Source organism: Chaetura pelagica, unplaced genomic scaffold, assembly GCF_000747805.2.
Source record: "Chaetura pelagica isolate M959 unplaced genomic scaffold, ChaPel_1.0 scaffold3, whole genome shotgun sequence".
Taxonomy (NCBI): Eukaryota; Metazoa; Chordata; class Aves; order Apodiformes; family Apodidae; genus Chaetura; species Chaetura pelagica.
This window is the reverse complement of record NW_009952974.1, coordinates 1,750,611-1,770,955: the sequence shown is the minus strand read 5'-3', so window position 1 is coordinate 1,770,955 and position 20,345 is coordinate 1,750,611. Positions and strand designations below refer to the sequence as shown.

Sequence of the window (20,345 nt, the reverse complement as noted above, 5' to 3'; positions counted from 1 at the left end):
ATAGCAGTAAGTATGATCTCAATCCACTGTTGGAAGGAGCATCCATCATTAAAGTGGGCCATATTTTCCCATCTTCAATAACAGAGGCTGAAAAATAATAACTGCTCTAATCTTTATGATTATGTCAATATGGTGAGCAGGTGGACAAAAGCACTTCTGTCTGTAATCTGATACCTTTGTGGTTTTAAGAACTTGTACAAGTATCAAATTTAATGGACAAAATCCTATCTATATCAAAAACATTCTTCAAAATTATTTTGAAAACAAATCAGGACAGTTTTTTTTTATAGAACTAGAAAATAGTTGATGCAGAAATGTTATACAGAAGGTGGCTACACTCCCTCCTATGCATGGAAAAAAATCAGGAAGAGGAGAGAGAAACAGGATTTTTGTCATCACAAGTCATGTAGTCAACTCAGTCATCATAAAGGCTGGTGTTCACACTGCTTTTAGGAGACCACCTAGTTATTGAAAGTATCTAGGCCTGCATTTATTGGGTCTTACCCGTTTCTGGCTGCACCGCACAATCAAGAAGGTCTCGATGCTGTGCTCTTTCAGATAAGCGTTGCGTTCCCCTCCAAAGCCCAGCTCCACCTCATAGTCTCCATTGAGATAGTTCAGGGTTGCTTTGGTTATGTGGATGCGCCTTGAATGAGACAAAGGACAAACCAGTTTTGTAGGCTCTGAAGAGTTATCACCTAAAAAGCCAGTTCCTGTCAGTGACAGGTTCCCTGCACTGGAACAAACAAGCAATAAAATTCAATTTATTCAGCCATGCCACTACCCTTACAGATGTAGTATGGGAGTTTCAACTGTTTTAAAGGAAGCAGGCCAGGAAGCATCTTTTTAGAGAGGGAGGCGCTCATGTTAAGCATCTTACAGATCCATTTATAAGTAACTCCTGAGATATAAAGCACCTTTTGCTCCAACACACAGCAGATTATTTTTTTTGGCAAACACAGGCCCTTCACAAGGACGTGTCTACTCAGCAGACACATGTAATGTGTATCTTTCTTGTTGTATCACATTAATCACTGTGGTACAAGAGTGACTTGTAGAGGTATCCAATCAAAACCCACAGTCTCATGCCTTTTTCCAGAGCAAAGAAAAGATGGGAAGGGACATAGAAAAACTATTATCTCATGAAGTCAGCAGCAACTTGGCACCAACTCAGTCTCCAGTTAGTCCATACAGCAGTGAAACAAGAACTGAATCTGCTCTCTCACAGGAATGTTTCAAAACAAAAGGCTGGCTCGAAAGGCTGGTCTCATACAATGTCCATCAATAGCTGAGATGATCTCCAGCAAACACTGTTAACATAAGGTCGCATCTCTGTCACCATGACCAGCTCTGCTAGTGTTCACACAGACTTGCTCATTTCTGCTGTATTCATCAGCTTTGTTTCACAGAGAAGAAATTCAATTCTTATCACAAGATATGCCCATCTGGGGATTTTGTAGGCTTTCTGTAACCAAGAACATGTAGACATGGAACAGAACAACTTTGCTAACATCTGTATATGCTTAAAACACTACACCCACAGTTCATGTCACAGCAGACACAGACTCTCTGACCCTCTGTCCCACGTTTCCCTGCCTCACTGTGACATGTCAGACACAAAACGACACATGGATTAACATGACAGCTTCGATGAAGCAACTTACCCAGCTTTGCCCCCTGCTTCCATGTGGTTGGCTAAGGTCACATCATTGGACCACACATCAAACTGCCACTTCCTGAGGCCCAAGACCCCGCAGTGAACTCTCCCGCTGTGGATTCCAACCCTCATGTTGACATTAACTCCTGTCACCTCCCGGACCAGTCTGAAAGGAGATGCAGGGAAAAAAAGGATATCACTAAGAGCTCCACAGTTGTGGGGAGTGCCACGAACTTGCACCCAGAACACAAAAATCCATAATGACCCACAAATTATTCATACATATATATGGTGCTGCTCATCCACATCAACAAGGCAACAAAACAAAACCAGGCCAGCTCTTGGATGGCCTAGCTGGCCAAGCAAAGTACTAATTAGAAAGGGGAGCCCTTGGAGTAAGTCCATGTACTCTGAAGTCATGGTAGAGTTGACAACTCATTAAAAAAAATACCTTTGGAGCAGTAAAAGGAATGAAGTGCTGGTCTCTATTTCCATATCAAAGCTGGACCTAACCTGGCAGCACTCAGCCTCATTAAGAGTAATAGCATGTTGCAAAGAGAAACAGGAAATTATTTCAGAGATTTTAATTTGTCTGTATGGCACCAAGCCTCAACTCTTCCACAGATGAAATATGATATGTGTGTGAACTGCAGCTTTCCAACTGCAGCTGGAAAGCTCAAACAGGGCTATATAGCTGCAGTCAGAGCAGCAAAACCAGAGAACCACATCTATTGCAGTCATTCCAAACAGGCAGCTACGAATACTCAAGCTCTGATTTTAATGAGGTTTTGGATGCTCTGCTTACTCCAAAATGACTGCTGGAATACTTGGTGGGTTTTGCCCTTTTAGGGCAAAAGTTAACTTCAAGAGCTGCTCACATGGAAAATATATTTAGGAATGTGGGTAGGAGAAAGTCTTGATGAGGCCATCAGAACAACTCTGCTTCTTGATATTGCTGATCACATAATTCCCAGAATGTCCATGCTTCACAGGCAAATCCACCTACATCACACAGCACAGATCCTTTGAGTTGTTCACAGAATCATAGAATTGTCAGAGTTGGAAAGGATCATCAGAAATCATCTAGTCCAACTCCTGTACTAAAGCAGGATTGCTAGAGCACATTACCCAGGACTGCATCCAGGCAGGCCTTGAATATCTCCAGAGAAGGAGATACAACCCCCTGGGCAGCCTGTCCCAGTGCTCTGTAACCCTTATAGTAAAGAAGTTTTTTCTCATATTTAAATGGAACTTCTCGTATTCCAGCTTGTGCCCATTGTCCTATCACTGGGAACTACTGAAAAAGGTCTGGTTCCATCCTCCCTGCACCCACCTTTTAGATACTTGTAGGCATTAATAAGGTCTCCTCGCAGCCTTCTCTTCTCCAGGCCAAAAAGTCCCAGCTCTCTCAGCCTTTCCTCATAAGGGAGATGCTCCAGTCCCCCAATCATCTTTGTTGCCCTCTGCTGGACTCTCTCTAGTAGTTCCCTATCTCTTCTGAATTGGGAGGCCCAGAACTGGACACAGTATTCCAGATGTGGCCTCACCAGGGCACAGTAGAGGGGGAGAAGGACCTCCCTCAACCTACTGGTCATACTACTCCTTATGCACTCCAGGATTCCATTTGCCTTCTTGGTGGAAAGGGCATACTGCTGGCTCATGGATAATTTACTGTCTACCAGGACTCTCAGATCCTTCCCTTCAGAACTGCTTTCCAGCAGGTCCACCCCTAACCCACACTGGTGCATGGGGTTCTTCCTCCCTACGTGCAGGACCCTACACTTTCCCTTGTTGAACCTCATTAGGTTCTTCTCTGCCCAGCTTTCCAGCCTGTCCAGGTCATGCTAGATGGCAGCACGTCCCTCTGGGATGTCAGCCAACCCTCCCAGTTTTGTATCATCAGTGAACTTGCTGAGGACACACTCTGTCCCTTTGTCCAGGTCGTTGATGAATATGTTGAAAAAGATCAGACCAAGTATTGACCCCTGTGGGACATCACTGGTTACAGGCCTCCAACCCTGCTCCACTGATCACAACCCTCTGAGTCCTGTCACAGAGCCAGCTCCCAACCCACCTCACTGTCCAGTCATCTAGCCCACACTTCCTGAGTTTCCTAACGACGTTCCTTGCTAGCTTCTTGCAGCATGAAGTTGTACTTTTTACCTATCAGATTTAAATCTTTTTGTTCTTCAGGTTAATCTAGTCCTTTATAGATAACATCCTCTGGACAGGTAAGTCCTGCCAACTTCCTAACATTAAAACAGATCTAATATTTATGGCTTTAGTTATTAATGAAAATTAATTATTAAAGAAAGACCAATTCTGGACTCTAGTTCGCTCACAGTGTATCATTTTCCTTAAAAGACACCACTTTTCAGACTGTGTGTCTGTGTTACAAAAATGAAGCTGAAAAGGGTGGGTGCATATTTCATGTCCCTGTAGAATGAAAACAGTAAGGATGCACTGTATCAGGCTCAGCAAATAGGTAGTTCTAGTTTTTATCTGGAAGAAGTGGAAACTCCAGCAATTTACTGAACGGAAAAAGAACTGCACAGAGTTCTTCTGCTTCTCTGTTGGTACTACTGATGCTTTAGAAGATGCTTTCACAAAATAACACACTAGGAGAGAAGGGAAAAAGCAGCACAGTCTCTCTGTAGCAGTGATGGTACAGATATTGAGGTCTGCTTTTGGCATAGGGACACATGGAGAAGGATTAGCTAAACTAGACAAAACAAGCCTTAGCTGAATAATTGTAAGGTGAGTAAAAAGCTGGTATAAATACAGGTAAGTGAAGAATGACTTTAACTTAATAAAGTTATTATTAATCCTCTGATTTCACATGTCTGCAATTCACTGGACTCCTCCTTTGGGAAAGAGCCTTCCAGTAATTACAGCAACCATTGTCTTTCTCATCAGGAGAATAAGCACTGATACCCATGTGGCTGTAATGGACTCAAGTGTCTGTCCTTGTGCTGTCAAACCTTTAAAACCTTTAGTGAATTTTGTTTTCTTATTCCAGTTAGTCTCCATTTTTGCTGGCATCAGTTTCCTGGTTTGGCTACTTTGCTACTAATGTGAGGAAGACCTAACGGGAAAAGAGAACCTGCTTGCTATTTGTTCTGAAATTCTGCATGAGGAACATGGTACTTACGAGATGGCCTCTATCATATCCATTCCCATTTCAACACAGCAGTGTGCATGGTCAGCTCTTGCTTCTGGCAACCCAGATACACAGTAATAGCAATCACCCAAGATCTTGATACGTAAACAGTGGTTCTCCTAAAATTGAAAAAAATAAATAAAATGAGAGAGAAGTATCCAGCTGATATTAATCCTTGCAATAGTTTGCCTTTTAGGGCAGTGAATATTTACAGAAATCCAGTGAACCAGCACAGAATGTAATTCTTGCAACAGGAAAAAAAAAAATAAATCAGACTTATAATAGAAAACTTACAGCTGCTAGCTTATCAAATCTGGCAAAGAGCTCGTTCAGCGTCATGACCAGCTCCTGAGCAGTGCACTGGGAGGCCAGACTTGTGAAACCCTCTATGTCTGCAAAGAGGATGCTTGGGAAAAAAAGAAAAAAAACAACAAAACAAAAAAAGAAGTGTCAGACAATTTGTTGCTGATATTTAATAAGTTCTGGGGTAGTAGTCCAGGGATGGGGAGGCATGTAGGGTTGCCCCAGCCCTATAGCTGCAAAAACACGAGCACCCCTAATGCCACCTTAGGATACAGCTTCTATCACGTGTAAAGCCCTGTGGGGCACAGCCTCATCTCCTCCAGAAACCGGAAAGGGTGAGAAAACCCCACAAGCTTTTCATTCCCCCCCACCCCTGCCCCGTCTCCAGAGAATTTACAGTATGCTGGAAACTGGTGCTGGCACAATAATGCTGTCAGTCACCATTAAAACCAAGGCACTCCTACACAATGACCAGATTAGCCCAGCTATAACATCAACACTTACTCATTTTGTTCACATTCCTCAACCCCTCAGCTCAATAACATGACCTGTGTCCTCACTCTGCTGCAGCAAAGCCCTGCTCTCCTGCTGCCCAAGCGCAGCCACAAAATTAAGTCCCTCTCCAGTGAATAACCTTAACCTGCCCACCTCAGCTTCCACCCCAGCTTTGGTGGTCTGCTTCTGTGCACCCTCCAGCCCTGTGCCTGGCCACATCCTGCCCTGTGCCCTGGTGGACATGCTCTGGTAGTGCCAGAAATGCCAAAGGCAGGGATGATGGCCCCACATGCCTGGGCACTGCAGGACCTGTCCTACCACGCTGGGCTGCACTGGTGAAGGCTTTACCATTGGGCCTTTAGCCTCTTCATTCTCTGGACAACAACACCTATGCCCATTTACTGCTTTTCTCAGCTGTACACACTTCACACTCCTTTTTTTTTTTTTCTCAGCTTCTAAAGGACTACAGAAATGAAACTTCCTATTTGTACCACACCTTCCAGCTGGCCTAGCCTCTGAAACACTATAAAAATACACACCTCCAGCACTGAGCAGCTCCTCCCAGCAAGGCTGCAAGCAGGCATCACCCAGCTTGCTGCCAAATAACTAGCACAGCCCTTGCTGGCTGAGGCAAACCTCTGCTACTGCAGCAGGGAAACTGAATCACTCCCATCCTGCAAGGACAGACTGGGAAAGCCCTCTGAAAGCAGCGTGGACTTGTTCGAAAGCATAATTATTTGAATCACAAGTATTAATAACGATTCTTTGATTTCAATTAATTGTAATGTGGTATTGCAAAGAAATGTTTTTTATCTGGCAAAAGATTCTGTCACATCGATAATTACAACATTGAAAATATTGATTTGCAATCAAACACAGCCATTATATTAAATTGAAAACTATTCAGTAGAACAAGCACCAGACTATGTCTATAGAGTTTAAGATAAAATATATAAATGCACACGTTTATATAAACATATTTGTGTAATGGAACATTTATCAAGTGGTTGATTTTTTCTTTGAAGTAGATTATTACATGAAGCTGTACTTGAATAGGAAGATAAATTGAAAGTATTAATAACAAGCACTTTGGTATTGTTTCTTCTCTGTAAAATAAAATTCCAACATGTTTTAAGCAAATTGAAGAGGCTATGTTTTCAGCTGGAATTCCTTGCAATGTCTTCAGACAGAAAGCAAAAGCAACAAAAAATATTTTTAAAGCATTTTTTGCAAAAACCCTGAAACACATTTAAATTCTGGCATGCTTCTCATGTTTTCCTTCTATGTTTCAACTCCAATAACTCATCAACCAAATATATTGCATTAAATATTTCTTTGTTAGTCAGACTGAAACTGAAATGCATAAGAAAAAAGCAAGAGAGGAATGCAGGGATATCTGAATCAAAATATACTTTGCCATTTTATAACACTCAAGAAAATATACAAAAACTAAAATCAAGGTTTCACATATTTACAAATAAAAGTAAAACTCTCAAAGAAATACAGCTTAAACCAATTGAAATTTTAGAGATATCTGTACTGCTGGCTAAGCAACATAGGTATGTTTTAATATGCAATGTGCAAACAGGAAATGTCTCCAGTTTTTGTGGCAGTTAACAAAATGTATCCTGTTGCAAACGTTCCTTTTCCAGCAAGGGACAGATTGCAAATTCCTCCCTCCTGGACAGGTTCACATTCCTTGCTTGTGTGCATGTTGTAACAGCTGTGTGTTACAACAGGAGGAGTCCAGGGCAATCTCTACTCTGACAGTCAATGGGTATATCTGAGAATACTACACAGGGATATCCTGAGCCAGCTCCTCACGTCTGACTCAGAAAATTAGTACTAGTTTATTGTCCTAGTAAACATGGACAAATGACTGAAGATTACCCCCTCCTTTCCCATTACTATCATGCCAGATAAATGGACCAGGCATTCTCAGAAGTTAAATTGCAGCAGTATTTTCAATCAGGCAAATGAAGTCATCAGCAGAGACCTATGGAGATAACCTACACACAGATTTATGCCTTTTCACATTGAAACTACTTGATTACATTTTCTGAAACTTGCAACCTTCTGCAGGTGACCAGCAAACTGCTCTTAGTTCAAACTCAGCAACTATCTCCCCTTCATCTTGATCTTTGTCTTGCACTTCCGAGGACAGCATGGTTGACAGCTCCATATGCAGCTCTCTGGCCAAGTACTAGAAAACTATAATTATAAGCACAACAAAAGGGTTTATTATGAGAATAAAACCTGGAAATGTTGCATGATGGGAATTAGAAATGCATCCTGCAGATGAGCCAGTAGCAGTATTGGATAGTTAATGTTACCTGGTGCCACTATTAGGAAGCCAACATTTACTACATGAGACACTTCTCTGAATGAATGTTTTGTTTAAGGAAAGACAACAATTTCAACAAAGCCAGTTTGATAATTTTGGGGGAGGGAAATGAAGGAGAAAGAAGCCAGGTTTTATCTAAATTAAATGAAAGTATTTTTTTAGATTATTCAGTTCTCACTCTTGAACATGGACATGACTCTTGGCAATAAGGGGAAGAGTTTCATCTGACATGTGCCTTTTGCACTTTATATGAAAACCTACTCAGAATTTCTTACATGTGAAGTCCTTTGTGCAACTCACTTTTTGCACACTATGATTAACATAAACCTATCTACCTGTATGGTCCAACCCTTTGCCCCTCTTTAATGTCAGCCATCCAAGTCACACATGTACCTGTTGCAGCACCTGAGCATATTCCTTTACAGCCTGAGACAGCTGTGTGACTTGCTCTGCTCATGACTTAGTCAAGTAGCTACTAAGCCACTGAGCCATCAGAAGCTACTGTCTGGGGTGCATGGGTTGCAAGAAATGGAAAACCTCATTAGGGCAGAGGACAGAGAAATGCTCTGGAAACTGAAGACAGAGAGGGGAAAAACATATTTGTGGCAGGAGACTGGAGAAAGAACAGCACACGACTGTCAAGAGAAAACAGCCCTTGCAAACAGGAACCCAGCCCGAAGCCTCTCTGTCCTCTGCTCCCAACAGAGAGCTCTGAAAGCCATTAAATCACATTTTACTCCTCCTGCCTAGTCTGTTCCCTCCACACTCTGCAAGCACTGCAGCTCTAGCAGCAGAGACAACAATCAGGTTTATTGCTCCTACCCTACTAATGACCCACCAGGGGTGAATGGCAACCCCTGTGTGTGGTGCTGTGCCACGCCCCTTCTGTTCCTTTTGTTATTAGCCCAAATAAATCTTACATTCAGCCCTTCTCCCTGTAAAATACTCAAGCACCCAGATACAACTAGCAAAAAGGTAGATTTCTCTTACAATAGCCATCAGGGAACAGCACATGATCCTCATCCTGTGTTTAGACAGAGCTTTTCTTTAAAAACGAAGCCCACTGCACCTCCTTAGACACACAGCACATGCACAGGGAGGCTGCAGGAGCATCTCCCAGTCCTGCCAGTGCACCTTGCCCTGACTAGGAGTGTTACAGTTTAAGCATACAGCTTCCACACTACCCATAGGTCCTCAATCCACACTTCAGTCTTTCATGTCAGACTACCCTTAGCAATTAGAAGATTTGATTAAAAGATGATGGTGATGGATAGTTGTGATGAAGGACACAACTCAAGCCAACGATTTGTCAGTTGTCATTTCCTTGCTGGTGGGAGGACAATGCCAGTAACAGACTTTCCTTGTGCCAAAATGTGGGGTAAATGACAGTGGTCAATAAAAGATCAAATTAACAAATTATTATAGCTATAAAATATCATGAGATAAGTAAGGCAGTGGTTTAAAAGTATTATTAGCTGAAGTTGATTGGAAGGGGTAGAACACGTGATCTGCAGCCTGGGTCCCAGTCCCTTCATCTGGAAGGCTACTGCTTTGTGGAAAAAACAGTTTAGCATGTAATTAAAAGGTTGTAATGGCTTCAGAGCTCTTGATGTATTTTCCACTCCGTCACTGCCTTCAGATTTACCATCTGATTGGGTTTTGTCCAGCAGTCACCAGGGTATGACCTCAAAAAAGACAAAAAAAGGGTTTATTTCTGGGAAAGACAGAGAAGAAAAGAGAAGTTACCACTCATACGTTTTTAAAAAAATTATTTCTGTTCAATTTTGGTTGAAAAGTACCACAAATTGTGTTACAGGGTAGAGGTGAATACTTTCCCAATCTCCTATTCCAGCTCCTATTTCCAGCAACAACTGATTCAAGATTTCATAGCTGTACAAGGCAAGCTCGGTTTTGTGCCTGTTGCCCTGTGTGGCTTGAGTACCTCCCAGATCCTACCACCCTCCCCACTGCTTAGGGACCAGCCTGATACCTGCCTGTTCTCACCCAAACCCCAGGCAGGGGAGCAGGAAAGGTGGGTGCATGCACTGGAGCATCCCTATGCTGCTGGCTCCTTCCAGGAGCTGATGGGCAACACAGGGCAGGATGGGCACACAGCTTTACCTGCTGCTGCTGCTGCCACCAGGATGCCAGGCTCTGCCTGAGCTTGGCCTTTACCAAACCACCACCATCCATCCAGTGTCCATCACTGTGGACTGTGAGACCCCATGAGCAGGGTGTCTAGATGCTTTCTGCAGAGTATTTCACATACCTGCAAAGGCAGAGTGAGATGAAGGAGTAACTAAGATACAAAGCCAAGAGGAGAAAATTCCCAAAGTGCTGAACTCAGCTTTCCCATTTTTTTTTGGTCTGTAATGCATCCACAGAATAGTTAAGGCACACATGGATAGGCAGCTCAGATACCAGCAAGAGCCTCAGTGCAACACCCCAGAGATCAGCAGTGTGAGCCTGCCCAGCCTGGGCAGCTTTCACCATCTGTGCTCAGGTCCATCCCACTGCAACTTGGGTCCTACCACTTAGGGTCATCTAAAACTTACTCCTTCAGGTGACCCTTGCTGTGACCGCACTGCTAAAACACCCTGAGGCAGAAGCAGCACAGGATCTTTTGGATGGCAAAGGAGAAGGTTCTTAGCAAGTGTGCAGGGAGGGGACAGATCTCAGCAGAAAGCAGAGAATGACGTAAGAAGTGGGAAGAGCTAAGGACAAGGTAGGAAGCAGGAAACCCACATGAGACATTTTAAAAACACACCTACAGAGAGTGATTTTGAAGTGCAGCCTTAAATGTCTGAAGCTAATAGAATTATCAAAGAAGGGACACAGCACAGCCAGGTTTCCCTGCAAATACAGGATTATCCAAATCACTAAATTAAATCATCAGTGCCTCTAATGCAAAAACAGTCGTGTTCTATTTCAAGACATGTGCGTGCCATGCACGCCAGCCACAACACAAATCAAGCAAGGCAAGAAACACAAACCCTATCACCATCACAACTGTAATGCCAGTCAGGAACATAAACACCATGTGTTACTGGGAACCGAACACCAGAGGCACTGCATGGGAGATGGAACCCAGCGCCAGGCTCCGGGAACTTTAACGGCTTCTGAAAACAGCAAAGTGCATCTGCCTGCATGTGAATCAAAGCCATGGTATTTCACTGTAACAAATGCTGCCCATAAGAAACAAATGAGTTAATGTACCATAATAAATATTGTTCATAACTACAAGCTTATTAATTTGCATTCATGAGCAAAGGTGTAACAAGAGAAAGCTATTTGCTGTAGAAACAGTCTACCCTTGTCAGTGAATTCACTAGGCTAGTTAGTGAGTACAGTGTCTCAGGCTGCTACTGTTATTTTACTCCACCACCCATCACTATTGGTTGCATGTCAGTAAGTCACACTATGAACAAGGAAGAAGAAGGATGGATGGGGATGAAGATCACAAAAAGTAGTTGAAGGGTTTAGCTGGACACTTAATGCTAGAATAGACATTCACAGAATAGTTGGAGTTGGAAGGGACTTCTGGAGGTCATCTTGTCCAACCCCCCTCTGCTCAAGTAGAGCCATTTAGAGTTGGTTCAGGACCACATTCAGATGTTTCTTGAGTATCTCCAAGGTGGGAGCATGCCTTGAGAAGTAAATGAGACAATTTTCACACTTCGACATCTGTTTAAAAGTCAGTTCCCCACCAACACTGTAAGCCCAAAAGTTATTTTTCAGTTCCAGTGGCATAAACATAGTATTAAGTTAATCTAAAAGTTGCAAGAATAGACATGGTATTAGGATAAAACCAGTCTCTCCTTCCTAGCTATAGCCACTTGGGGACGTGATGACAAGGAGGTCCTCTGTGTGTTCTCTCTTCTACCCACTCTATCCACAAATGGGATTTCATCTTCCAGAAACACTGAGAACATCTCAGAATCCTGAATTTAATAGCAGCAGCAGCAAAAGGACAAATCAAAACAAGCTGAAGACAAGTTCACAGCAGTGGCATAGTGACCACGATCAGTCAGTGTGTGCAGGTCAAGCAGCACAAACATGAGCAAGGGCAGGAAAGCACACCTATAGAGGGTAAAGTGGGCTGCAAGCTACTTCCAGACTAACTCAGGTCTCAACAGCACATGTGCCTTGCTCTCTAGGGATATCTATGTGACAGGCTAAGGTCTTAGCCTTAGCGGTACAAAAAGTATTCTCCAGAACAGCAGAACGGCAGGCAGACCAGACTTCATAGGAAAAAAAAACAACCCAACTGCAAAATGATATATTCTTTTTCCTAAGCTTATGTGGTTATTTCAGTAAACATTTAATCTGTTTACTATTGGAAAGCACCTATTCTTTCAAATGAGCCCAGAACTTCTATGACATCAGCTGGCACAGCTCCCCCTTGGATAGTAGGACTGCATGGCAGTGCTCCATCTTAAGATCAGTCATGCTGGCTCCCACTTGTTCAAGAAGATGAGAAGGCAGAAGGCACACGTACACAAATGCTGTGGTAAGACAAGCAATACTTTAGAGGGAAAGTGAATAACACAAAATAAGAGGAAATAAATGGAAAGTCCCTACAGAATCAAAAGCTCAGAAAACCCTGAGCCTTTTCACCTTTTTCTTTACAGCAAAAGGCAGAAAAATCTGCATGTCCCTCTTCAAAGTAGCCAAATACATAAACCAAACCCAAACCCGTATTTGAGAAGTTCATTCCACAAGGCCATACCAGCTGAAAGTGGTGACAGAGTGAAAACCAACAGAGAAGTGAGAGACCAGATGGCTCTGAGAGACACTGGGGGCAACATGCAGACTACCATCCACAGAGCCACTGCACGACGACAGCAAGCCTCATTGCAAAGCTACAAACTACAGAACCCTGCCTGTACTTGATTTTCCCATCTTTGCTCTCAAATGAGTGTTACCAGAGGTTAGAACTGCCTGGCCTGGGGGACTCAGCTGGGAGATGCACATCTCCAGCACAAATTCTTAGCATTTGCAGTTGCAGCTCTGCCTGTGTTAGTAATGTGCTCCTGGGAATGCCCCGCTGAGAGTGGCTGACCCTGCTGCCACTCAAGACCTGATGAGAAAAATGGCACCATACTTTCCATCATGGAAAAGTGACCCTCCATCCAAGGTCAGTGCTCCTTGCCTTGATGCCTGTGGTCTGTCCTTCACTGTCAACACAGGAAATAAGAACAAATTAAGATATGGTGATCACCAACCAGATGGGGAAGACTGCACCAGTTATATGGGGAAAAGGTTTCCCATGACATTCCTAGGCTTGCAGTTTATGAGCATGAGTAGCTACTCCAGTTATTGGCATTTAGTTATAGCTAGGCAGCATCAGTACTCATTTTTTGTTTTACACATTAAAATCTTGCTACCGTCTCCCTCTAAACATCTTGAGTTAAAAGATTTTCCTATTTTAGCAGACTATATTTAACCAGATTGATTCTTCACTGGAAACAGGAGTAATAAATAGCCTTTTGGGAAGAAAAACTATTTGGGGAAGGCAAAACAACCAAAGACAGATATGCAGTGGCTACCTGCCAAACTATAGGTGGAGCACATTATAGACAGCTTTAAGATGAGTGGAAGGAATTTTATTACTCCATCATCAGAAGCCAAATCAGATGCTGCTGTCTGTCGAACATAAAAAGAAATGCAAACAGCCAAAATGAGATTCTGGGTTAGTAAGAAGGGACTTCAGAACTTTTTCATGTATCTAAGAAGGGACTGATGGGAATGTGAACATTTTTCCTGTCATTCTGATCAGGGGAAAAAACATGTAAATGAGAAAGATGCCAAATCCACTCCAACCGCAAGGAAGTTTAGGAAGCCAAAGTTGAGGGATATACTTGTCCTTTTGCAGAGAGGTGCAAAGGAACCATGTAAACTGCTGACTATGACTGTGTCTCTTTACTTTGGCTCTGAGCAAGCCCAGACTCACCCGGGTTTGCCTGGCCAGTGCAGAAGAGCTGGCAGGTCTGTCCAAACGGGAGCTGGATCCAGCCCACACCAAAATAAATCTCAGCTTCATTTGTCCCACAAGACAGCCTGAAATCCAGAACTGCATATAAAATAAAAAGGAAAAGCCATGCAATTTTCTGTTCTTCAAACTTCGGGCACACCTTTTTTTGCTGTGAGTATTATTGCAGTCTGTTTTCTGGCATTAGAGCAATCTCTGATGTCAAAATCCTGCCAAAAACCAACAAGAAGGAAGACAGAGTTAAGAGAACTGCAAGAGACTATCCATTAGCACCACAGCTGTAGTAGTCTGGTAGCATTGCTCCCCACCCCCTTCGAGAGAACAGCTTGCAAAAGTGACCAAAGCCATAGAAGCAGCATAATAGGAAAGAAAAACAACTGAAAACTGAAGTATAAAATAAAACACAACCTGTTGCACAGAGGCTGTGTGCCAGCAATCAGCCAGTTGCCAGAGAAGGTAACCGAGTAATGTATTTTGGCACAGTTAACAGTGTCACATGTATCTCAGGCCAAGCATATGGCATAGACATTGAGTAAGTTGCATCTAATCAAGTTTGGGATGCTTTCTGTTTTATATTACTCAGGACTTTGATGATAAAAGAATGAGCTCCTCATAGCTGTGCAAATTTCATTGTTTGTTCTTCCCTAGTATTATGGATATTCATTCAAAGAACAATGCCTTCATACTCCCTAGCCAAAAAGCTGCAGTAATTCTGAATGCAGCATCCGTTTCAATCTTACTTCTTCCTCACTCTCTCCACTAGCTTCCCTGGTGCCTTGCTGTTTTGTGATTTATTTACTCTGCAATACCTTTAACTCACAAGTTTTCCTTCTGGAAAGTCAGTACATAATGAAAACATTACATTAGTATACAAAAGTCGTAATTTAAAACATTAAAGGGAACTATGTGTTTCCCATAGTTATCTCATTTTCCCAAGGAGAGCAGGTACCAAAATATGCTGACTAATGGATAAAAAGAATAGACAAGCAATGTGATGTTCTGTACACACAATTACCATTTGTCTTTGGGAGCCTACTAGATCAGTAATACTGATGTGGCTATTTGCTGGGAAAGCTGCTTGCTGAAGAATAAGAACATGAGTCTTAGTTGCCCTTTTTCGAACAGTCAACATGGATTGACTCACTGCCTCCTCATTCCTGTATTTTTTAAATGTAAACAAGCAGTTTTAAAATGACATTGATGAAACTGTAAAGAGAAATGGACTCAAAGCATATAAAGAACCTTAACTGTGCATACTTCATAATGGCCACTTTTCAGAGAAATACCAGTGGTATTTCTCCACATCAGTGGAGAGGAACTTCAAAACAAAGACACAATCCTTTGCTTTATTCTGAAAGGTAAAATGGCTGTCCAAAGGAAATTGTACAGCTCATTAACTGAGGGATCAACTTGTTATTAATAACAAACAAAGCTCCTAATAAATTTAATAATAAAACACATGGTGTTTTCAGTGAGAAGGGAGAATGGCTGTGAATTCAGAACAAAATGAAAAGAAAAAAATCCTTCAGGAAATTGAACTCGTTATCTGGTTATTGTGCACTATACTAATATTTTTTACCTGACAAGAACCAGTAATGCATAGATATCCTCAACTCACAGGTAAAGCTATCCCACCTTTACAAGCGATGCAATGTAACTTTAAGGGGTTTATTTCCTTTTTAAGATGTGATCTACCATCACATTGTAATAGATCAGTGGCACTTGAGCTGACCTCTATCTTTGGTACCCTTTGGTGACTCAGAAAACTTCAGCTGCCATGGAGAAACAACGTAAATATAATCAAATTCTGCACAATCAATACGAGCAGTAAAAATATTTCTCCTTAGAAGGCAGTATAGGTGCGCTCACTAAACAACTATTTCTACACAAAGATCACCCTTGAACAGGGAATATTAAAAACTCTGTGCACCTCTTCAGCCTCTTATTCCAAATACTTTGCATATGTCCATTACTTCATAGATAGTAAGCAGTGCTGAATCTACTTTATGGCATCCAGATGATATACTGTAATATCAGAAAATATTTACAACAATTTTGTTTTATTATCCTGGGCAAGATACTATCTATCAAGATGCCCTGAGTCTAGTCTTTGACAGCCCATCTATTGACTGTGATCAGTTGCTTAATCTTTTTTCCTAAAAAAAAATAAAAATGAACTGGATCATTCCACCTCTAGCTTCCTAAGCATACTAAGTCTTCAAACTGGCATTGGGCAATTGTAACAATGTCATTGGTGCTAGGAAAGCAACATCACACTATCTGCAGAGACAGTAGTATGGTATATAAAGAAAATACATAAAAAGGCTTAAGGTCATGTGGAAAAACCATGGCAAAACAGGAATGTGAATCCTGGCCTCATGAGTCCAGGGAGCATCCACACAAAACCTTTTTGGCAGATCTGCTCACTGCATATGAAATTCTTTAACTTCCCACTGAATATCCCCTGATTTTTGCAATCAGTGTTTTCTTCTCATAATGAAGCAGTCATATAATTTAACTTGATTTCAAGAGAATTACTGTAATTGCCACCACCAGAGTAATAGACCTGTGTATAAAGAAATGGCTTTTCTCTTGCATTTGCCATTGGAAAATTCAATTTCTGTGTTAATGCATTAAGATATTTCACTAAGCCATTTCCTTGCTATGCTCAACATTTGCAAAATATCCTCTCCAAATGAAGTTCCTGTCAACAGTTACTCATTTATCAGTGAACTAATACCAGTAAAATCAACAGAGTTTGATCAGATTTTTTCTATAGCATCAAAAGCCACCTTAGAGACCACTTAAAATATATATTATGGTAATGTGTCTCAGACCATAAAAACAAGAGGAATGTTACTGTGCTGTATCTTTCTACATCAACATTAAACCAGTCTAGCTGATTTCTGCTTATCTTCTATGGCATTACAGTAGCAGTAATTTTGGCTTGAAGATTAAAAACAAAACAAATGAACTGAAGTGCCTGGCATTTGAAAGGAACAAGTTCAGTTTAGGTCAGAACAGGAGGTGTCACAACTTCAAAACCCTTCTGTCTATTCAGATGTTACACATACCATAAAACTAACCACTGCTTCAAGCAAGGAGTGAAACTGGAGACACACTTTGCTGGCATCCCATAATTATGATGGCCTTTCACAAAGCCACATGAAATGGAATTAAGGTACCGCAGAGGACACATGTCCCTCCGAAGGCTAACACAGCTGGCAATAAAATTGTTGCTAATGACTCACAGGATAAACAGGTTGGGACTTTCCCCATAGGGGATTTGGGGAAGTTGGAGCTAAATTCACTTGCAGAGCAGAAAGAAGTTTGAATAAACAGTCTCACGTAAACTGTCTTATGGACTGTAACTGTCTTACAGAGTTGCTAACAGCAACACAGCTCCTGTCCTAATCACAGATGCATTCACTTCTAAACAGATGCCCTGGATTAGAATAATTTGCTCATCCACTTATGAGTAGCCATGATGGTAATAAAGTGTTTCTAAAACAATGTATCTGTGCTCTCCCTTGGGGTGGGCTGTACTGTAACTGCAGGAATCAATGTGGTACAAGTTTTCAGCATGAACAGGGGCCAGGGCTGCCAGGCAGATCTGGAGCGATGGAGAGAGGAGTGGAAGGAAATAGAGCATGCAAACAAAACACAAACTGTAAAGATCTTTGAACAAACTAGGATTTGAAGATGTACACTAAGGCCAATAGCAGCTGTGGTATTTGATGTTTGTGTAGCTGTTTTTAATGCTCCTGTAGTTCAGATATCAAAAGATTATTCCCTGTCCTTGAATACCAAGACACTCTCCGGAAGCCAGAAAACGCTTAGCACAGCTACTCTATTTCTTATATACCACAATAAACAAACTTGCAAAGGAGCTGGATTCTAAAAGCCAGTGGAAAGAATAAAAGAAAGGGGAAGTAAAAAAAAAAAGAAAAGGGAAAGAAAAAAAAAAAAGAAAAGGGAAAGAAAAAAAAAAAAGAAAAGGGAAAGAAAAAAAAAAAAGAAAAGCAGCAGCCCACACAGCATCAAATGCTGGTAGACTCAATGCTAAACAGCAGATGATTCTTACTGAATAAGTGCCCTAGATTTTGCAAACAATACAGGGAACAAAAATAGAAACCCATTTACATATTGCTGATAATAACTTTATTTATAGTGTCACAGCTAGAGCACAATAACTGCAGCCATGGCTTAACTTGAAAGCCATTCACTGTGGAAGAGTCAGACAGATATTGTTTTCTCAGTCCTTATGCAACCAAAAAATAAAATAAAATCCTGCTGACAACAGCAAGTCACCAGAATCCTTACAAAAATAAAAAAAGTAAACAGCAGTCAAACGAGAAAGCAAATCATCCCCAGGATCTCTCTGCTCCTGGTTAATCAAGGACCACTGAGGCTAAAAAACGCAGCAGATAAATTTTCACTTCAGTTTGAGCCTCATGATAGCATCTAACATGAATACTTGTTGGGTTTTTGTTGAGTTATTTTGTTTGTTTGGGGTTTTTTTTGTTGGTGTTTTTAAAATAAGAAATATAGACACAGCTCAGACTAAGTCAGCAGCTACAATAAAAAAGGATGTATGTCTACCAGTTAAGAACATCCCTAACCACATCCACATGACTGTAGCCAAATCTTTGCTGGAAGCCCATAGTCCTGCCAGCTGAAATACCACTGGCCCATCACAATAGACTGGCACATCTTTAAGGAACAGAAATGTACACATAAATCTGTATTCTTGATTCCTTAGTATTCTACAAATGCCTCCTATATATAACTAAATGCAGTGAGAATGCAAGTGATTAAACTGTCTCTCAAGACTTTCCACCTTAGAAGTGGAAAACACGGATGTGATTTTTCCTTTGCCTCAATCCAGCCTGAACGGGACAACAGGCTATTTTGGACTGGGAACAGTGGTGCCCTCAGGACCTTGTGCTGCAGCTCTCATTACATATAAAATCCTTAGAATAATTAGAGGCAGAGACAGCAAGAGCCTGCTCTGCCCTGCTGATTGCAGCACACTGTGCACATGGGACAGTGGGATTCAAGATGCTGCTCTGGGGTTTTATTCTTTCATATAAAAAAAATTAAACAGAGTTAACAAAAGAGAATGAGGACAACGTCCTTCAGTTAAGGGCCTCTCCTAGGAGATGTGGCCTCAAATGCCCCTGACACACTGGAAAACTGAATTCAGATACCCTGCACAGGCATGTGAGTTGAGCCTCTATACTCCTGGATGAGCATGGCATGCCTCATCCTTTGTCCCTCTGCAGATCTTCACTACCTCTGTGTTTTACTTTCTGCCACCTGGAATGCCAACTGAATTAACTGATTTCTCTGGCTTTTCATGTTAGTGAGGAACAAAAAAATGTGCATTTGGTGTGGCAGCCCAACACTAATGCAGTGCTAATTCCCCCTGCACACAGAGCCAGCAGTCACAAGAAGTCCCCAGTACCAAGAGAGCGTGTGTTTGTGCACACACCCTGCTTGTTCCTTTCACACAATTCTTCTGTGGCACAGGCAGGGCAGAGCCTTCGATGTCTGGTTGTCAGGACATTTGTGTAACAGGAACCAGGCATTTCTGAGCTCTAATCAGCCAGGCTACCAAGTCAAATTCAAGAAATCTCTGTCAATCTCAGCCTCTACATTCCCCAGCCCCAACCTCCCCTGTGTGGGGTCGACTGGTAGCACTGGATACATACAAAAAAATTCACTGTAAGGCACTAAAAACGCAAAGAGGTGTTTCGAGGCAGTGCTCATTACCCAGCAAGATGACTTAGAACTTGTTCAATTATTAGCAATACAGTTAGTTCTGTGTCTGATATAAATAATGGAAAAATAAAAAGCTGTGGGATATCACAGACCAACAAATGACAGCTTTTATGATCTTCTGCTAGAAATGATCCTTGAGTCTGCAAGAAAAATAACTTAAAAAGAGAAGAAAGAATATACAAAAAACATTTAAATCAGCCAGTGAATGCATGCTATTTAAGTGAAATACACTGACCTAATAAATGCAATTGAAGACCACATCAGGTATCTATATTACACAAGTGTAGCCCTGGATCAGTCTCAGCAGATATGCCATTTTATAGCTTTTCACTCTTTTTTAGTTGTTTTTAAGCTTTCAGAAAAGCTTACATTTTCATTTTACTCCTTCCACCGTTACATACATCCAAGGAAGAGGATTTCAAGATTTTCAGGCTTTGCAAGAGCTTTGTAATCACTTCTGATTTCAGTAACAAAATTTTATTCCTTTTACAGTGGAAAATGACAAAGAGTGCTGGATCTTACAAACAGAATATCACTTTCCATTCATATTCTCTAACACAACTGCAATGATCTCTATATTAGACCCGTCATCCTACACTGTGACCTGCTG

The 20,345-nt window shown here is 41.7% G+C and overlaps 1 protein-coding gene across 1 annotated transcript in view; it reads right to left on the bottom strand.

Annotated features, from left to right (window-relative positions):
* The window catches only part of ADCY5 (adenylate cyclase 5), a 218,148-nt gene that overhangs the window by 49,181 nt on the left and 148,622 nt on the right, over nucleotides 1–20,345 (bottom strand). The window contains 4 exon segments of the mRNA XM_009996221.1: nucleotides 505–646; nucleotides 1,665–1,823; nucleotides 4,809–4,936; nucleotides 5,112–5,223. Of these exon segments, the coding sequence (XP_009994523.1) occupies nucleotides 505–646; nucleotides 1,665–1,823; nucleotides 4,809–4,936; nucleotides 5,112–5,223 (541 nt within the window).